This window comes from Hakea prostrata, chromosome 11 (genome assembly GCF_041222555.1).
Source record: "Hakea prostrata isolate BN-2017 chromosome 11, UWA_Hpros_2, whole genome shotgun sequence".
NCBI classification, from domain to species: Eukaryota; Viridiplantae; Streptophyta; class Magnoliopsida; order Proteales; family Proteaceae; genus Hakea; species Hakea prostrata.
Genome location: NC_142610.1, coordinates 11,235,914 through 11,253,877, shown reverse-complemented (window position 1 = coordinate 11,253,877; position 17,964 = coordinate 11,235,914). Strand labels below are relative to the sequence as shown.

Sequence of the window (17,964 nt, the reverse complement as noted above, 5' to 3'; positions counted from 1 at the left end):
AGGACATTCTATTGTGTAAGAATCATGTGTTGTATTTCTTTGTAGACATATTTTTCTCATGTGTGAATGTAGATCATCTTCCCTTAAGGGGAGCAGTTATTTTTTTTTTTTTCTGATCCGGACTCGAGTCTTTAACCGCTTGACTAACCCATCATTAGTAGGAGAGTAGTCTTCACTACAAATTATGTAGAGTGTCCAAATAAAAAATAATAAAATATTTTTAAAATATAAATATGCTGTGGGCCCCTGTAATTCTTGTTCAACAACCGTCTCGCGACTCGCGAGCACACGTTAGGGGGATGACGATCTGGGACTCCCTCTAGCTGCTTTACTTGCGGTAGAAGTATAAACAATGGATGCAACATAATCCAAACCCTTAAAAGCTTGAAATCAGAGAAATTGTGGATTTAATCCTTGAATCCTTTACGGCAGCAGTTACAGACTTACAACGCTGACTTTGAGCGTCTTTCCTTTTCTTCATCGCAGTCTCTGTGGATTACAGCGGTCTCTTCTTTCTTGGCTTGTTATTATCAAGAATCTCTCCAACTCTGTAAGTATCTCTTCCTCCTTCGATGAGACAAGTTCTGATTTCCAAAATGTTCATAGGCTTCCACTAACAGAAAATCCAGGAAAGATAGAAAGAGGGAAATAGAGAAAACCTAGATGTTCAGAAATCCCATTGCATAATCTTCAAGTTAAGAATCCTGCTACTTACCTTCCCTTTCCCCCAGATCTCTCTCACTACGGTTCTTCCTTACGCGTTGCAGGATTTGTAGTTGAGGTTTTTCTTTAAAGAAAAAGAGAGAGAAAGCTTTTCATCAACTTAGTCCAGAATTTATTCATTTCTATCTTTAATATGGGTCTCTTATTTACCACCTTATAGACTGATCCCCTCTGTTCCATAGGGCAAGTTTTCTTTTGGATTCTGTAGATGAAAAGTGTCACCTGGGTTCTTAAAGGCATTTCCCCCTTAACGAGACCCATCTTGAAATAAATAAAGAAAAGTTTTCATCTCTGAATTCATGCACTTCTTTCATCCCAGAAGTGTCACGCTCGTTGGAGCTAATCTTTATCAAATTTAAGTAACTTGGAAATATGTAGTCTATAAGATTGGAGATATAGATTCAAAGACTACGAAAATTAACTAGTTTTGAAACAGATTCATAATACAGTTTTTTCATCTCTTCTGAAATCACAAACTGAACATGTGTTGCAGCAAACTGAAAAACGTTTCCCTTGATTTAGATCTGATTCAGCAATGCTTGTTGTGGAAAGTTGAATGAACTCATCAATCGGGCTTCTGTTAATGGAGGGTAGAGTAATCTGTCAGGTGAAGCAATTCTCATTAGAAAGCTTAGGGATCCTTTATAGGATTGTATGAGGTAAAAAAGAAATTAAGGGGAGAAAAGATTCCCCCTAAATCACAATCGTGTCTGATGCTCTTGTGAAATGGTAGAAAACGTTAGACATATTTTTCTTCATATATAGGGATGTATGAGGTAAAAAAGAAATTGAGGGGAGAAAAGATTCCCCCTAAATCACAATCGTGTCTGGTGCTCTTGTGAAATGGTAGAAAACCTTAAACATATTTTTCTTCCCTTTTCTGTCACCCCAAAGATATAGTACAGGGAAACCTTCCTTCAGTTACAAACAGTTGCCTGCTTATAGTTTTAGATATTTCTCTAGTTGACAGAAGTTATGGAGGTGGTTTCATGGTCAATGATAAAGTCTGCCCAATCTCCAAAGGTCAAACCCTTCTTCATCCACAACAGATGTGCACTGGCTAACTGGCCTAATCGGACCTAATTATGAGAGACACACATGAGCTTTCTATACACAACACCCTTCTTTTCGATTCGAGGGATCGACCACTGTTCTCCGTTCAACTCAGAAACAAGTTAAATTTCTATACAAGGACCTTGAAGGGTTCATGAATGGTATAGATCCTAAGCTTTTCAATAGTGTTATCTAAAATTATTTCATGCATGATGATAACACTGGATATATATAGTTGCAAGCTCCATCAGGTGCCTTGTCGGGAGCAGTTTATAAGAAACGTGATGCAAATGCACCACAGGAATTCGCCTATTTTAATGGAAGTTAGTTGGTTTGCATGTGTATTTATCTTTGGTTCAAAGGGTTTTGGTTGTAAGATGCCAATTCCAATGGGCTTAAAAAATGGGCTAAGAGGTAGGAATATTTTATTTATTACTTAATTTTTTTAACCCCTTTCTCACCACTTGTTTTCTATTGTATCTTATCTTTTGGTAGAATAGGCCTGGTGTTAGCAGTTCTACTTAATCGTTATGTATCATTATCTCTAGAATCACTCCTTGGTATAATAGGCTTCTGTTGCTAATAATTATATTTCGAATAACATAATCTGCATTCTGTACTTATGCTATCCTATTTGGGGTATTTTTCACTATAAATAGATGAATAGCCTATTGCTTGCATTGATTTCAAGTACTTTCTCATTTCACATGACCTGAACTTTCTTGGTGGATTCCTTTGTAGAAGAGTGAATTCTCTTCATGGTTGATTTATTTTGTAAAGGAAGCATTCCTGCCCCATTATCCCATGGTTCTTCCTATCATTTATTCAGTTTTCACACGGTTAGTTTCTACTGTTTTACTCCATTATGGTAGCTCTGGTTCATTCGATTTTCTGGTTGTGCTCTCTGTTGCTGCAATCCCCTTTTTACTAGAACCTTGCTGGATTTTCCTGGTAATATAGTACTCCTTGTTCTAATTTTAATGCCCCACTACGATCCACACCTTCCTTGATAAAGGGAATAAGAAATGAAGAGAAAGGAAAGCCACCATGCCTGTGTGTAGTACATTGTCCTGGTATTATGTCAAACAACCTCAAAATATTGTTTAACTTATGCAATTTTCTGATCTTACTCCTGTTTTCTGTAGTTAACTAGTTCTTAACCCTTTCATGTGTCTATTGCCTTTAATAACAAGTAATTATGCCTGAAAACATGCTCACACGATAGGCACCCATAGAGAATGCAAAATTAGTAATCAATGCAGTGTAACTAGTTTAGGATGATTCTATTCTCATGTCTATTTTTAATCAGATGACAGCTATGTGTATCAGTAATTTTTTTTATAATTATTATCTGATTAGCTATGCACTAGCATCTTGCATGTATCAATCTGCCAGTGAGGAATCCAATTAGCTACCATACCACTTTATCCACCCCCCCCCCCCCAAGAAAAAGAAAAAAAACTCTTTTTTTGTCAAACTCAAGAGAACTGAATAACAAGTAACCACTTCTTCTGCTTGCTTGTGCCCTAGAAAGTGCTAGGAACTTAATGAGGAAAGAGACCCTTTGGTGTGCTAAGTTTTTCCAACTGGTGGTTTTCTGAAACATCTGACTGCAAGATTACTGTTAGTTTATGTGATCGGTGTATCTAGCTCAATGCGAGCATTGCATCATGCTTAGTGCTCCCATATGTTGGCTGTTGCTCAAATTTTATGAATATATCTCTTTTGACTAATATTCATTTTTTGAATTCCAGTTATATGGTTCCAACCCTTGTCTTATTTTAATTTAATTTGCCAGGTCCTTGAGACAATTTATCACATGAGCTTATTAAAAGACGATAAGAAGATCCTTAGCTACAACGATGTTATTTTGAGGAGATCAGATTTAGATATTCTGAGTGGTCCTAATTTTCTGAATGACCGAATTATAGAGTTCTATTTCAGCTATCTGGCTTCTTGCTATCCGTCCAAAGATATCCTACTCATTCCACCTGCAATCTCCTTTTGGCTTGCAAACTGTCCTGACAGCCTTAAGGATTTCGTGGAACCTCTCAAGCTTCCTGACAAGAATCTTATTATATTTGTTGTCAACGATAATGAAGATGTGGCAATTGCTGAAGGTGGTTCCCATTGGACCATGCTTGCATATGAGAGATCCACAAACACTTTTGTGCACCATGATAGCATGGCTGGATTGAATAGCTTACATGCCAAGAGGCTACACGAAGCTGTGCTTAGGTTTATAGGTTCCTCATGTTCAGATTCTGATGGTCTCTATGTGGAATTCCCTGATACGCCACAACAAAGTAATGGTTATGATTGTGGCTTGTATGTTTTAGCCATGGCAAAAGCAATATGCCATTGGCATGAAAGTGTTGAATCTGAAGATAGGTCTGGATTGTGGTTTTCCACTTTGAAGGAGCAGGTTGTTCCATCTGCAGTATCCAAGATGCGCAGTGAGATTTTGAGGCTTATTAGAGATCTGATGTTGAAGAGCTGAAGTCTCACTACATCAGGGAGTTTTGAAAGTAATATCTGTCCATGTGAAAAAAATCACTGGTTGGTTGTAAGAGAAATCTTTTATAGAAGACATTTTTTTTTTGGTAAAGATCTTTTATAGAAGACATGATCTACCTATTATGTGTATGATTGCTTCACATACTGAGTCCACTTGGCTTTGAAATTCTTACAACCATGTCTGGTAACATGCATGTAACTATAAGAGTACTACACACTCCTTGCAGACCGCAGAACCATGGTGGAAGTTCAGGATGTCAATTAATTCATAGCATAGTTGTGTCACCTGACCTTGTTCTTCAGAAATCAAAAGGTACAACTTCATATACCTTGGGTTCCACCTTTAAGGGGTGGGAATCAGACCCCAAGAAAAAGAGCAGGAGGGATGAGGAATGGATGAAACATTTGCCTTGCATGTGAAAAACTTTCCTGTTAAGATACAGCATAAGCATGGTTCCATGTTTTTGTATGTTACAACTTTCCAGTATTGGGTTCTGTTCTTATCATCCTTGGGCTTTGCAGATTCATGATAAACCCTAAAATTAGTGGTGCTAATTACAGCTGCAACAGGGATGAGCTACGCCAGGTTTCCAATCCCACCCTTGAATGCTCATAACTAAGTTGAGTTTGTTCCAATCCTGACCCTGATTTTATGCATAAGATTCTTGTTCTTGAACCTGAATCCTAATGGATCAAGCTAAACCATTTTGCTTGCCTTCTCTGATCAGGTCGGAATGGGATGGGTTGGCCCGGTCCCATACCTTAATTTGGCCCTGTTCCAATGCTCTTCTGATCGGCCTTGGTATCAATAAATTCTCTTTTTCTTAATTTTTTTTAAAAAAAATCTATTTATATTGTGAATGATACATGGTTGGTTCTCACCTTCCCCTGAGAAACCATAACAATTAAAATGTAACAGAGATGTTACATGTTAGTATTTTTTTATTGACATTAATAGCAATAATTCCATCAATCCATTGATCCCATTTTACATAATTAAGCTGCAATTTGTAGTACAGGAGATTCACTTCTTGAAACCTTAAAAAAGAGAATCACAGGGTGGAGAAAAGATTTCATGGTTGGATTAAGAAATTTCTTTCGCTAGAAAGTAGAGAAGTGTTACTCAACAGCTCGGAGTTGACAGTCTCAAACTATGCTGCAATGCACTTGCAGTTGCCCACTAGCTTTCATAGGAAAAATTCCAAGCTTGCATTAGATTTTTTTTGGTTCTTTTCTTTTAGTGACACTGGAGATTCGCATAAGATCTGGAAGAATTGTTGGGTTCCAGGTCTAGAGGATTGACGCATCCTTAAGCATAGCCAAGGTCAAGATTTAGTAACAATGGTCCACCAATTAATGGAGGAAGAAGAAAAATGGAATAGGACCCTAATCAATGAGTTATTTCCTCCAGCTCTCTATTTCCAGAAGAAAAAAAATTGTGCTCATCATCACCTGGTGTAGCAGACTCTCTAGCCTTGAAGGTCCTGTGATGCAAAACTGTGACGGTTTGGTGGCTGTTTCAGCTCCTTCCATTTACAAATGATGATGAGCGTATATGGGGGCAGGGGAACGGAAACAGAATAGGGTATTGATTAAGTGTTAGGAAGATCATCCATGGAGATGAATGGGCATCTTACAGAAGGTTGCTTTGATCTCCTAAAAGTTAAGAGATCAAGGTACATACAAATGTATTTATTCATCTTTCCCTCATTAATTTTGGGTTATTCATTCACTCCAACACTCAAACAAAATACTGATGAATGGTAGAAATCATAGAATAGAACCTTATGTTTCAAACTAGAAATTGATAAGCACTACAATATGTTATGAGAGTGTTGGATGAAATTCCTTTTATTTATATAGCATAGCAAATCATGCCAAGAAAGGCATTGTTGCTCGAAGGATGATGGATGTTTTGGATTCAGGAATCTGGCTCTGTATACCAACCAATGCTCTCGAAGCTTGCATGGAAGCTACTAAAAGAACCGAACTCAGCATGGGCATGCTTGATGAAAAGTATCTACTTTCCTAGTGTGAATCCATGGAAGTAATGGGAAGAAACACCCCTCTTAGGGATGGAGAAGCATATTATTTGGAAGAAAGTCTGAAGAGAGGCTAGTATCAAGAGTAGGAGGGGATCTTAGCTTGAATAGTTAGAAGGGGTTGTTGGGTCCTAGGCCTAGAGGATTGGCGTATCCCGGAGCGAAATCGAGGTCAAGATTCAGTATCAATGGTCTACCAATTAATGGAAGAATAAAGGAAATGGAATATAGCCCTAATCAATGAGTTATTTCCTCAAGATGTAGGAGCAGAAATATTTAAAATCCAGCTCCCTCTATTTCCAAATGATGATGAGCGTTTCTGGGTAGGGGAACGAAAAGGCCACTTCTCAATCAAATCGGCTTATTACCTACTCATGGAAGAGGAACGGAGGAAAAATATTGTCAAGAGAACGAGAATGTGGAAAACGCTGGAAAACAAGGTGCAATGATCAATTTGGGGGACACGAGTCCAGATCCTCTTCACTTAACCTGTAAGTCACACTCACATGTGTGTGGAACTCATATTGTTCCTTCCTGACAAAGGTCAGACACCGTTATTGTGAGTTCCATATTTATGTGAGTGTGATTGTATGAACAAGAAACAACAAAGTCTTCACACATGCAAAGGGGAATCCAATGAATATAGGTATCTCCGTTCAAAAAACCATGTGCATGTATGATCAACTTAAATGAAAGAAAATCGGTTTTTTCAAAACGAGCCGAAACATATTTTGAATGGTGAGATTTAATGGGGACTAAGTAGTAACCATTTAACACACCACAATTACCATCACGTTAGTGACACTAACCTAGCAAAATCCAACACGGGCCACATAGTAGCGGAGTTGGAGAACAGATGTGTAGTTCAGTTTCTTCAAAACCAAGACATTCCAGCCCAAAATTAATTTTCGCAATTATCTCTGTTATAACTTATAAGGCACCTAACGTTCTTAATTGTCTATAATTTTTGTTTTGTTAATATGGAGGCCAATGGTGTGGCAAACTCCTTACCCTAGAAGGCCAAGACACTGACGGTTTGGCCATTATCCATTAGTGGTTGAGACGCCTAGTGTCTCCAAAAGCTATTTTGCCTCCTTTTGAAGAAAAAAAAAAGAAGAAAAAGGATTTTAAAAAATCTGAAATATATACCAACAGTAAAAGTAAATAAATAATTACAATAAATAATATAATAATAATAATAATAATAATATTATTATTATTATTATTATTATTATTATTATTATTATTATTATTATTATTATTATTATTATTATTTCTTGAGTTTTTTATTGGGACCCACTTAGGTGGGATCCATCACCTGCCCTCCCTACTGAAATGGTTACTGGATGCTCACTTTTTACAATTTGAAAATAAATGTTTACTTTGATGAATGTCTCAATTGTTTCTTTTTAAGTGCTTCTTTTTTGTTTTTTTTTTCCTCAAATAAATGCTTTCTATTACTTTCTTCTAACTTGTGGTTTCTTATCTAATAACCAGTTTTCAACTATGAAAGAAGTCTGAAGTTTTAGAGACATCAACTTAAAGACCAGGCGAAATGATAGAACATCATAAAGCATTGTGAGGGAGGAAGAGTCCAAGCAGGGTTTTAGGTTTGAAATTTTAAGTAGTGTGATTTTTTTCCTCTCTATAACAGTAGATTTGTAGGTGGTTCTCAGTAGGTGATTTACAGCCGTGTGAAGGAAAGAGATGGGTGAAGAGGAAAACCCTTCATGAACCTACATGAAGGGGAATTTAGCCATACAAAAGTACTTTAGTAATTTTTCTCTTTAAATTTCATAGGTTGGTCTTTTGAATTTTCGTTTAGTGGTGACATCATCACTTAACTAGAATTCTTAACAACAAGGGAGCATTTGTAATTTAAAAAAAAATTAGCAATGGTATATGTAATTGATTTATAATCAAGAGGATCTATAAGTAATTTGCACAAGAAAATTTAGTGTTTCATATGTTTTTTCTTTGGTACCCACAGAGGACAAGAAATGACAAGGTCTTAAGCTCATGCAAGTGAAGTCCAATGGATCTAATCACCTCCAGTACTCAAAAAATCATGTGCACATATAACCAACTTAAGTAAAAGAATCAATTTTTCTTCAAAATCAAACTGAACCATATTTTGAGCAGCTGAGATTTAATAAGTGAGGACCTAGTGGCTGACCATTTAACGTGCGCCACCACCACATTAGGGGCACTAACCTAGCAAAATCTGACCCGAACCACATAGTAATGGAGTCGGACAATGGATATGTAGTTCAGCTTCTTCAAAACCATGACCTCCTAAAATCCCAAGATTTTAATGGATGTAGTATTAATTAGAACAGGAATACATTATAAGACAAGGCAAAATGGTGGAAAAGAAAATAAGCTGATCAGTGACCAGTCACATAATACATTGCATCCAAAGGATGGGATTGAAGAGTGTTACAAATTGAAACCTTAGTAGTCCACTGCACCAACTGATGGCACGAAATGCATCCTAAAACAGAATTCCATGCATCAATAATTTGGCAGGTAATATCTCAGAAGGCAGCTCTTCCATCAGCCATTGCACCAGCTTTTGCTGTAAAATGGTCAACTGGTCTCTGGACCTCCAGCATGCTCCGAGCTCGATTCGGGTAACTTTGTAACATTACAAGACCTAAAATTGATCAGCTTCACCGCATCCACCCCGGACAAGTAGACTAGGCCACAGATGCGCTCTGTTGGCTTTTCAAGCCAAACAAGTTCTCAAACAACTTTGGTGCCATTGCAGGCTGGTTGATAGGTTCAGGAGCCATGAAGTTGACAGTCTTTTCATGAACCTGATACCTACATCATTGATAAAAACAACAGAATATTTTTAGAAACTCCCTGAGAAGACTTGAAAACACATATAACTAAGATATTTATGTGGTGAAGCCAGCATAGTCAGTAGCACAATAACCTGATCTTACGGCTCTTTGAAGCACGCCTATCTACAATCTTGCGCTTCTTGGTTTGCAATCTCTTCAAAGCATAGAAAGCAGTATCTGTAGAAAAGTAAAAACAATTGTAGTTTTCAAACTAGTGCTCCATTTGTGCCTTGACCAACTATTCAATTATCGCAACACGTCATCAATTCTGGACCTGTCTGAAACAACCCCAGAGGAACCATCCAGACATCTCAACCTCGAGATTTTATAGGAGACCAGTCAACAAATGAACTTATGATACTTCAACGATTCAATAGTTTCACTGAATTTAATTGTAGTTTCATTCAATCGACTCTCAGCTACAAATTAAAAAGTTCCCATTACACAACAGCTTTTAACGGAGCATGAGGGATATTCTGAAAACTGCTTCACACACTGTTATAGGGGACCTTCCCCCCACCCACATTATTACTCAAACCAACATAACTGTTACATGGAGAAAGAATTCTCAAACGAAAGGAAAGTAGCAAGAGAAAAGGCATACCAGACGATTTCTCATCGATTGACTCAAAAAACTCCTTTAGGAGTTGCTGATAGAACTCAGAATCATCCAAAAGCTCAGGGTCTCCATCCACAGTTATATCCTGAAGACAGTAAAAAGTTTGCCCAAGATAGGACAACAAGAGTATTCCTCAACTAATACAAATCTATAAACCATAAATAAAAGCAGAACAAAAATAGAGCATCATAAAAATAGGCTGAAGCATGATAAGTTCTTAAAGGGAAATTGAAACTCCATATAAAATGCCTAGGAATGTCAGTTGATTGCCTCAAGTATTTCACATTCTTTTGGAGTCTGGGATCATGGACAACATCATTAATGGATAAATGGCTAAAAGTTAGCCTTATGATCCCAAATTTCAGTAATCATTTTAACACCACTGGGCATTGTCCATTTTTGCAGTTCAAGTTTCTCAATTTCCCCTCAATGTCAGAATGCTTACTTATACAACTGTACAAGCTACCCTTTTTTTCTTTTTTCCAGATCAGACAATCTATCCTTTCATCTACTCTCTAAAACAAATTCAAATCATATGAGGCACCAAATAAAAAAATAATAGAACATAAGTACACTGAAGTAAGATGAGTCAACCTTTTCCTTAACATCAGATTCTGCCTCAGGAGCCTGCAAGAGCCACAATCAAGAAATTATACTGTTAAAAATTTGGACATAGAACATGATATGAACAGCCAGTACCATTGAAGACTTACAAATCCCACGACACCCACTGTTGACCTATGTAATTGCATGCCCTTTAGCATTTTACTCGGGTTCCTCATATAATCAGCAATTTGTTCACTAATATTCTGCACTCAGGTATAGCAAAAGGGTAAGTCTTGTAGTTCATGAATACCATGTATAAGCCAGCCTTCGAGATGTACCTGATTAAAAGCTTTTAAATTCCCTTTAAAAGCAGCCGCACCAGTTGCAACTTGAGTCTTTCTCTGCCATTTATCTATTGACTTGTTTCTAAATGGAGCTATTCTGCAAGTTTAGAAGAAATAATAAAAATAATATAGTATGATGAAGGTGTGGAATGAAACAGTGTAAATAGCACTAGAAATAAGCTAGGAAGAATTACTGATGCATTTGTACTACTACAACTAAAATAGACAAGGGGCTGTGGTAGTAATGGACAACCAAAATATAACTCAAGCCATCTAGACCAAGCCTTCTCCCAACTAAATGGGATTGACTACATGAATCCTATTTTGCCAGTCAACCCCATCTAAAGCCAGATGGACCAACAAATTGAAACCAACTTCCACATCAAAAAAGGAATGCTAGGCTTTGTATATGTTCCTCCCTAAAAGTTGTGATTAACAAAATGGCTTAGACAAGCACAAAATGAAAGATTGGAAGAATGAGCATCCAGTAAGTGAGCACATTACCTCAAATGCATTTGATATATCCGGGGCCATTCGGCGTCCTTCTCCAAATCCAAATTCTTAGATGCTTCAGCATTATCTTTTGAAGAACCCTTGATGTTACCTTGATAAAGAACACATAATTTCAATATCTCTCCATGTAGAAACAAATAATATCAACATTTCCGCATGCATAGAAATTGTAAAATATAGAACACTACTTTTCTCATACAGGATAGAACAAACAGACCACAATAATATTTCTTATAGATGATAAAACAATTTCTCATTGAGGATAAAACAGACGAACAACAATAACATTTGTATGTGAGGTGAGTTTTTTTCTTTTTCTTCTTTTTTGGGGTTTTTTTTTTGGGGGGGGGGGGTGATACCCTGTCATATCCAAATCATGGATCCCATCCTCTAAGAATCCACACAATGAGTTATTGAGTCCTGTAAACTTTTGGGGACAAATAGATTTTCCAACAGTTACTGCCAAATAGGGGAACATAACAAGACCAATGTTGAGCAGGCTTGGATCATAGCCATTGGTTCCTGATTATGCATCTAATATAACATAACAATGGTATGAAAAACCAACAAATTGAAGCTGTGGATTTTGTCATCAAGTATATTTACAAAGTAGGAAATAAAATTAAGATTCATTCATGTCTCCTCAGACAGTCCAAGGCTGTACTGCATCAATTTTCCTGGAATCATGGAAAGACTCAACCACAAGTTCCATAAACAGAAAAGATTTGCATCATACAAGGAATACATAAAAATTTCATGCCATACCATTTGCACCTTCATCAATGGCAGGATTTTTCTCAAGCAATGCCTGTAAAAATAAACAAATAAAAGGTAAGCCATCAAGAAAGCAGCAACATATGAGCAGGAAGGAGTCAAAGAAATTTCACTAGATATCACCAACACAAAAAGAATAGGCATTTAGTTTCCTCCCCCCCCCCCCCCCACCTTCTTTTTTCCTAACCTTGTTCCCAAGGTGGAACCTAAGTGATGTCTTGACAAATTACTAAAAGGCATAAAAAAATAAAAAAAGAAACTATAGAATATTATAGAAGGCTTTGTTGCAATGATAAGGTCGCTCCATTCTGATCAAGCAGTCATGGGTTTGAGTCCAGATTTTTTAACGTCTGTTCACAAAAGATGGGCAAGGCTACATGCATTATTCCCAGAACCCACAATGGTGAAAGCCCTATGAACTGGGTATGCCCTTTTATTCTATATATTTTTATATTTTATGAGATTTTCTTCCAAAAAACAGAACTTATTCAAGCCTCCAAACATCAAATTTTGCACTTCATTGGTCCTTCAGCATCAGAACTTTTTGTTTTACCATGTCCTTTGATTTGTTTTATATCTCTACTTCAACAAACAAATATTGCCCTTACTTGGCTTTTGTTAGGATTTAACAATATCCATTTTCATTTGCATTTGCAGTCTTAATCATTAACAATTCACATTCATGTAATTTCACTTGTTGTAACTATACGTGTTTTTGGGGTTCAGCCATCGCACAAACAGGCCAAGACCCCTGGTTGTTGACTTTCTAAATTGGCAATGCTGATGATAACTTTACACAGTAGTAGGTGCATCTACTGACCACAAAAATAGTCAAAATCTATGAAGGAGCAACTGACATCAATGCCTGGAAGAATCCCACCTCCTGGAGTTGCAGCAAAGAATCCAAAGTCTGGTTTGATGACGTTATAAGTTCTGAATATGCTTCATCGACTGCTTTATTTGTCGCAATGAATGAAGATCTAAGAGGCTCCTGAGAAGTTTTCAATCATTCAATAACAACAATGTTACAATATAAAGCAATCATTTAATAGAAAATCAATGTTGGAAGTCCTATGTTTACAGGTAGCAATCAAAGCAAACCTGTGGCAGTTTATTTGAACTTGAGAATGCTTTCTGCAGCAAAAACCTTAACTCAAGTGCTCTGTCCCAGAGAATCTTGGGAGAATGAAACAAGTAGAATAATATTAGCAAATCATGAAGTGTAGATTGATGTCAGTGGCTACTGGCTATACAATCTGTAATAATACAAATAAATGAAACTAATAATCAAGAACCACAAACCAAATTATAGCAAGTAGCCAACAAATGCATAAAAGTATTTGAAAGGCAAAGATGTAAATCATTGAAAAATATCATGTTACAACATGATTAAGACTGAATTTTGATCAGTAACTATCAGTTGACTAGGTTGATGCATACCTTCTGATTCTTCACAGCCTGGCCTTTCAGAAGATCATCATCCTTATGGTGCTTCAAATTCTTCAAAAGATCTCTGAATAAATAAAAAATAGGAAGAAAATACAAATGCTTAATAAGGAACATAATTTGTATTATAAGAATTAAAAGTGATCAACTCATCACTCGAAGAAGGAAACTAAATCCCAACTACACCCCTTCTAGTATATCTTTGGCCTATTTGAAGAAAAGACTTTAGAAATTGGGTATTAACATCTGATGGTATAATTGCCTTTGAAACCTCACTCAGTTCATTATTATAAACCATAATGAGTTGTTTATTATACATATAAAAAATTAGTACAGATGTCACTTACTTGAGCCGAGCATCCAGGTGTCAACTACCAGGGTTTGAAACTTTAAATATTCGACAACCTAGAAACCATGCACTTATACATTCGTGCATTAAAATATTCCCACAGAAGAAGCTACTGGTTTTGCTTTGTACAATCCCATTCTATGAAGCTGGCTGTCAATTATTACCTCAAGACCAAGCATAAACAATGCAACTCAAAAAAAATTTAAATGGTACTGTGTGTATCTAGGTTGTACTCAGAATGAAGAAACAATAATGACACAGACAAGAGCACAGAAGGTGTAGAGACTAGAGATTACCATAAATCAGCAGTAAAATCATGGTTGTTGATGATATAGGTTCCATTTTAAGTAGTGTTTCAATTAATTTCTTAACTGAGTAGTCATCCTAATTGGGGACATCAAGATTTGTTAGAGTGCTAATTAAAATTTAGTTACTAATTTACTCAGCCATTAAGGCTATGTAAACGTAACAGATTTTTCCACTCATGAATGAATGAAAATTCATTGAAAGCGCCCATGAAATCCTGAGAGAAGATAGGTGAGATGCCCATTCCCTTCCCCATCCCCTTCTAATCCTTTTGGTTCCAAACACTAGTTCACTCCAATCGATTTCAAGAATTCTACAAGGTTGCTGGGACTTCCAAAAGATTTTTCACATTGATTTCTCAAGACTGCATCATCATATCATTGCTGCAGGTGCACATCATAAACTGCAACACCTGCAAGAGGAGACCCATCATTATTCTGAGGAAAATCTAGGGGTTTAGAACACTAAAGGCTGACCAGTCTCCTTTTTCTTGTTACTGATTCTGTCTTGTGTTTGGTATCTATCCTACATTTGAGAAGAGTGTATAATACATTCGGAAGAAAAGTCTTTGACCCATTTGGTACCTCAGAAGATTATCCTCATCTGGAGTTCCCATTGCTCACTTTCTTCAATGTTAACTGATGTGAACACAGGGACCCCCACTCCGTCCAAAACCTTCGGTGGGGCCCCCAGGATGGATCCAAGAAGCCCCCTTAGGCTGGTTGAACCCTATAGGAGGGATATTTTGGGCATTTTGGCCCTTAATTTGCTTCTGAAATTTAATCAAGATTTATTTCAGAATTATGTAAAGTCAGTCAGAGTCTGGTTAGGATTTGATTTGAGCAGTTTGGTGTCTTTTATGTTGAGATAAAGTAATGTATGACAAAGTCAACAGTCCTAATGAGGTAGGATAGGGATTCCCTATCTTATTCAGTCAAGAGGTAAAGAAGTCCAGTTTGATCGTAATTTGGTTGCTTAGGTCTTAAGTTATCAAAATAGCATGTACTTAATCAGATGACTTAGATTGTGTTCTGATTGGATTCCTTTTGATAAGTGTTTTTAAAGTCCAATTGAGTTGTAAAGGAATCCTTATCCGATAAGGAAGTTCTAAGTAAGTCAGAGTTAGCTTCAAATAGGCTATAAATAACCTCTCATTGTAAATGATTTTTCAGTTTTGGATGAATAAAGAGAGTGTTTGAGTTAGGGTCTCCTGTTTGGATGGGCCTTGGTGGGTGTCATAGTTTTCAATTGTTCTAAATTTTCTGCATTCTTTGAAGCAGTCAAGCATTCAATCATACAAAGCATTCAAGTCCAAAAAGTTCAAGCATTATCAAGCATTCGGTTCCCAAGCCTTCAAGTAAGTCACAGCCCCTCCACCACCCCATTCCAGGCCCCTCTATTCTGTCCACAGGCCTTCCCCACCCCTCCGTTTGTTGCCGCAACTTCCACAGCCCCTTCCCCTCTAGTTCTGACCTAGAAAACCATCCCCTCCCCATCGCAACTAGCACTTTGCCCTTCCCCTTTAGTTTTCTGCAATTCCAGCCCCTTCCCTAAACCCTAGAAACCTTCCCCACTTATCCTTCTTCCCACGGCTTTCAAGTCCAAACCCGAAATAGGATTCAACCATTCCCTGCCCATTCAAGCCCATTCAACCAATCATTAGAATCCCTAGCCTACCACCCCACCCCCCCCCCTCCCTTTTTTATTTTCCCCCCGTGCCATTCAAATTTTCCAATTACAACGCCCCCCCCCCCCCCCCCCCCCCCCCCCCACACCCCTCACCCCACAATTTTTTTCCCCCCCCCCCCCCCCCCCCACCCCCCCCCCCCCCCCCCCCCCCCCCCCCCCCCCCCCCCCCCCCCCCCCCCCCCCCCCCCCCCCCCCTAAACCAGCCCCGGTTCCCCCCCCCCCGGGCCGGGGGGGGGGGACCCCCCCAAAACCCCCCCATCTATTGCGGTAGCCGGGCGCCCCTCTAGGAGTACATCCCAAAACCGACCTAACCTGTTCATCATCTTCGAGACCTACATCCTTTTCTACCAATTTGAGACAGTTCCCTTTCTTCTCCCAGAGGAACTTTGAATAAACTATTGGTTCTGGTACAAAAGCATTAATATTACATGTTTGCAATATAGCAGCATACTAAAATAATGAACAATGGAGACCTTTCGATGCTCCTGTACAATGAGTATCTATTACATTCTTCAAAATAATGATATTCTATCAGTAAGAAAATCTTACAGCTGCTGGTTACGAAGATTTGAATACTCATGTTCAAGTTCATCCATCTCAGCATTCTGCTCGCTCCCATGGCCTTCCTCCTGCTGATGCTCCTCTTCTTCGTCCTCTTGCTTGCTCCTCGTCCTCTGCCTTCAATATGGAAAAACCAGAATTGGTCAGCATTGAAGTGAAAACAATAACAATAATATGAAGAAGCCACTTCGGATATGGATAACAACAGTTTCATATTGTGAGTCATTCTCATCATCTGAAAATCCGTTCATATCAGCATCCTGTAGATTGTTTCGTTCTTCCTGTTCCTGCTCCTCCTAGATAACACAGCTTCAAATTGGTCAAATCCATGAGAGGATGCAATGACACAAATACATCTAAAAAAAATTAAGTACGTCATAACAACCGTTCCAACGGAAATACTTTCATCTTCTGAATCAGAGATATCGTGACCCAGTCGCCTTTTTTTCTCAGGTAAACGATCTGCTTGTTCAGCTTTCTTTGGAACTGTCCCCATCTTAGAGCACTACCAAATTCAAAGAAAACAAAATTCACTGTTTTTTTTATTGCCAAAACTAATAAACAAGTGAAGTAAAAATCTATGAATAATCCTCTTTTCAATTGGGTTTTACTCACGAATCAAGAAAGTCGAAGGTTATTAAGACCCTACCCACGATTACGGCAACAAAAAATAACTGACAACCAACTGTTTTTTGACAAAGGGAGGGAGCTTTGATTAAATAAAGAAAAAAAAAAGAAAGAAAATTACATTCTAAAGTATTTGAGTCCGAACTAATTTATGTTATAATATAGGCCATTGGATTAGTTACTATCCAACAAAGTAATGAGTATTCATAAGAAAGTCCAATTAGTCATAGAATCTAATGTTGTTTTAATACTAACTGGATGCAACGATCTAAGTATTCCAAATTCTCAAAATGTAATACTTTAAGCAATCATTTGTTTAAACTTTAAACCCTAACAATCTTACAGCATTAGAACTTTATTTTAGAATTTTGTTTAGAATTCATTCTTCCTCATCTTATTATTTAGTATCAAGAAAAGATATGGGCCATTGGCTTCACTGTTGCAATCTTTCTCCCATTCTTATTTCTTTAGATGCAGTGCCATACATTCATTGTTTTCTTGAAATTCAACTTGTTCAACTAGGTTTGCAAGGGAAGAGGGTCCACATTTTTGTGGGCCTCACAATTTCTTTACAATTTGGGCTTGGGCCCATAATTAGATGTGGCTTAAGGATTTTTGGGTATTCCGTACCGATTCGGTACTTATCGAGTCAAAGCTTTAGAGTATTAAACCATATAAAGCCACATGCCTAAATTAAAGGTGGTATATTAAAGATGGTTATCGCAAGTCTGGGCCAACTTCCCTCGGGTCTGAGGTTCTTTGGCTTCGACATCCACGTCAGGTGGGAGTTCGGATACAAGATCGAGTGCTTTTTGCCTCAACAACTAAGCTGGCGCCTTTGTGGCGTGCGTTGTTGTGGCCCTTGTGGCGTGTGGTATGTAAGCCTTGGGGGGGTGTGGTTGCCAAAAAAAATATAAAATAAAAAACCTAAGCCACATGATGAACTTGTTTATTAGTACTTCCTAAATTTTATAAGCCGCGAGGGATGGGGATATGTAATATGCCT

The 17,964-nt window shown here is 37.8% G+C and overlaps 2 protein-coding genes across 2 annotated transcripts; one reads left to right on the top strand and one right to left on the bottom strand.

The window, feature by feature from the left end:
• Positions 1–292: 292 nt before the first annotated feature.
• LOC149000088 (Cysteine proteinases superfamily protein) lies at positions 293–4,515 on the top strand. Its single transcript, XM_089140859.1, has 2 exons — positions 293–550; positions 3,575–4,515. The coding sequence occupies exon 2, from the start codon at positions 3,596–3,598 to the stop codon at positions 4,274–4,276; it is 681 nt and encodes a 226-aa protein (XP_088996985.1). The 5' UTR covers positions 293–550; positions 3,575–3,595; the 3' UTR covers positions 4,277–4,515.
• A 4,376-nt stretch (positions 4,516–8,891) lies between these two features.
• On the bottom strand, positions 8,892–16,972 carry LOC149000087 (uncharacterized). The gene is given in 15 exon segments (XM_089140108.1): positions 8,892–9,161; positions 9,277–9,361; positions 9,789–9,888; positions 10,398–10,430; positions 10,517–10,612; positions 10,688–10,790; positions 11,198–11,297; positions 11,972–12,014; positions 12,861–12,971; positions 13,082–13,156; positions 13,421–13,493; positions 16,320–16,430; positions 16,432–16,448; positions 16,538–16,627; positions 16,717–16,972. Coding segments are annotated over 15 exon segments (1,275 nt in total). The 5' UTR covers positions 16,828–16,972; the 3' UTR covers positions 8,892–9,034.
• Between the last annotated feature and the right edge of the window lie 992 nt (positions 16,973–17,964).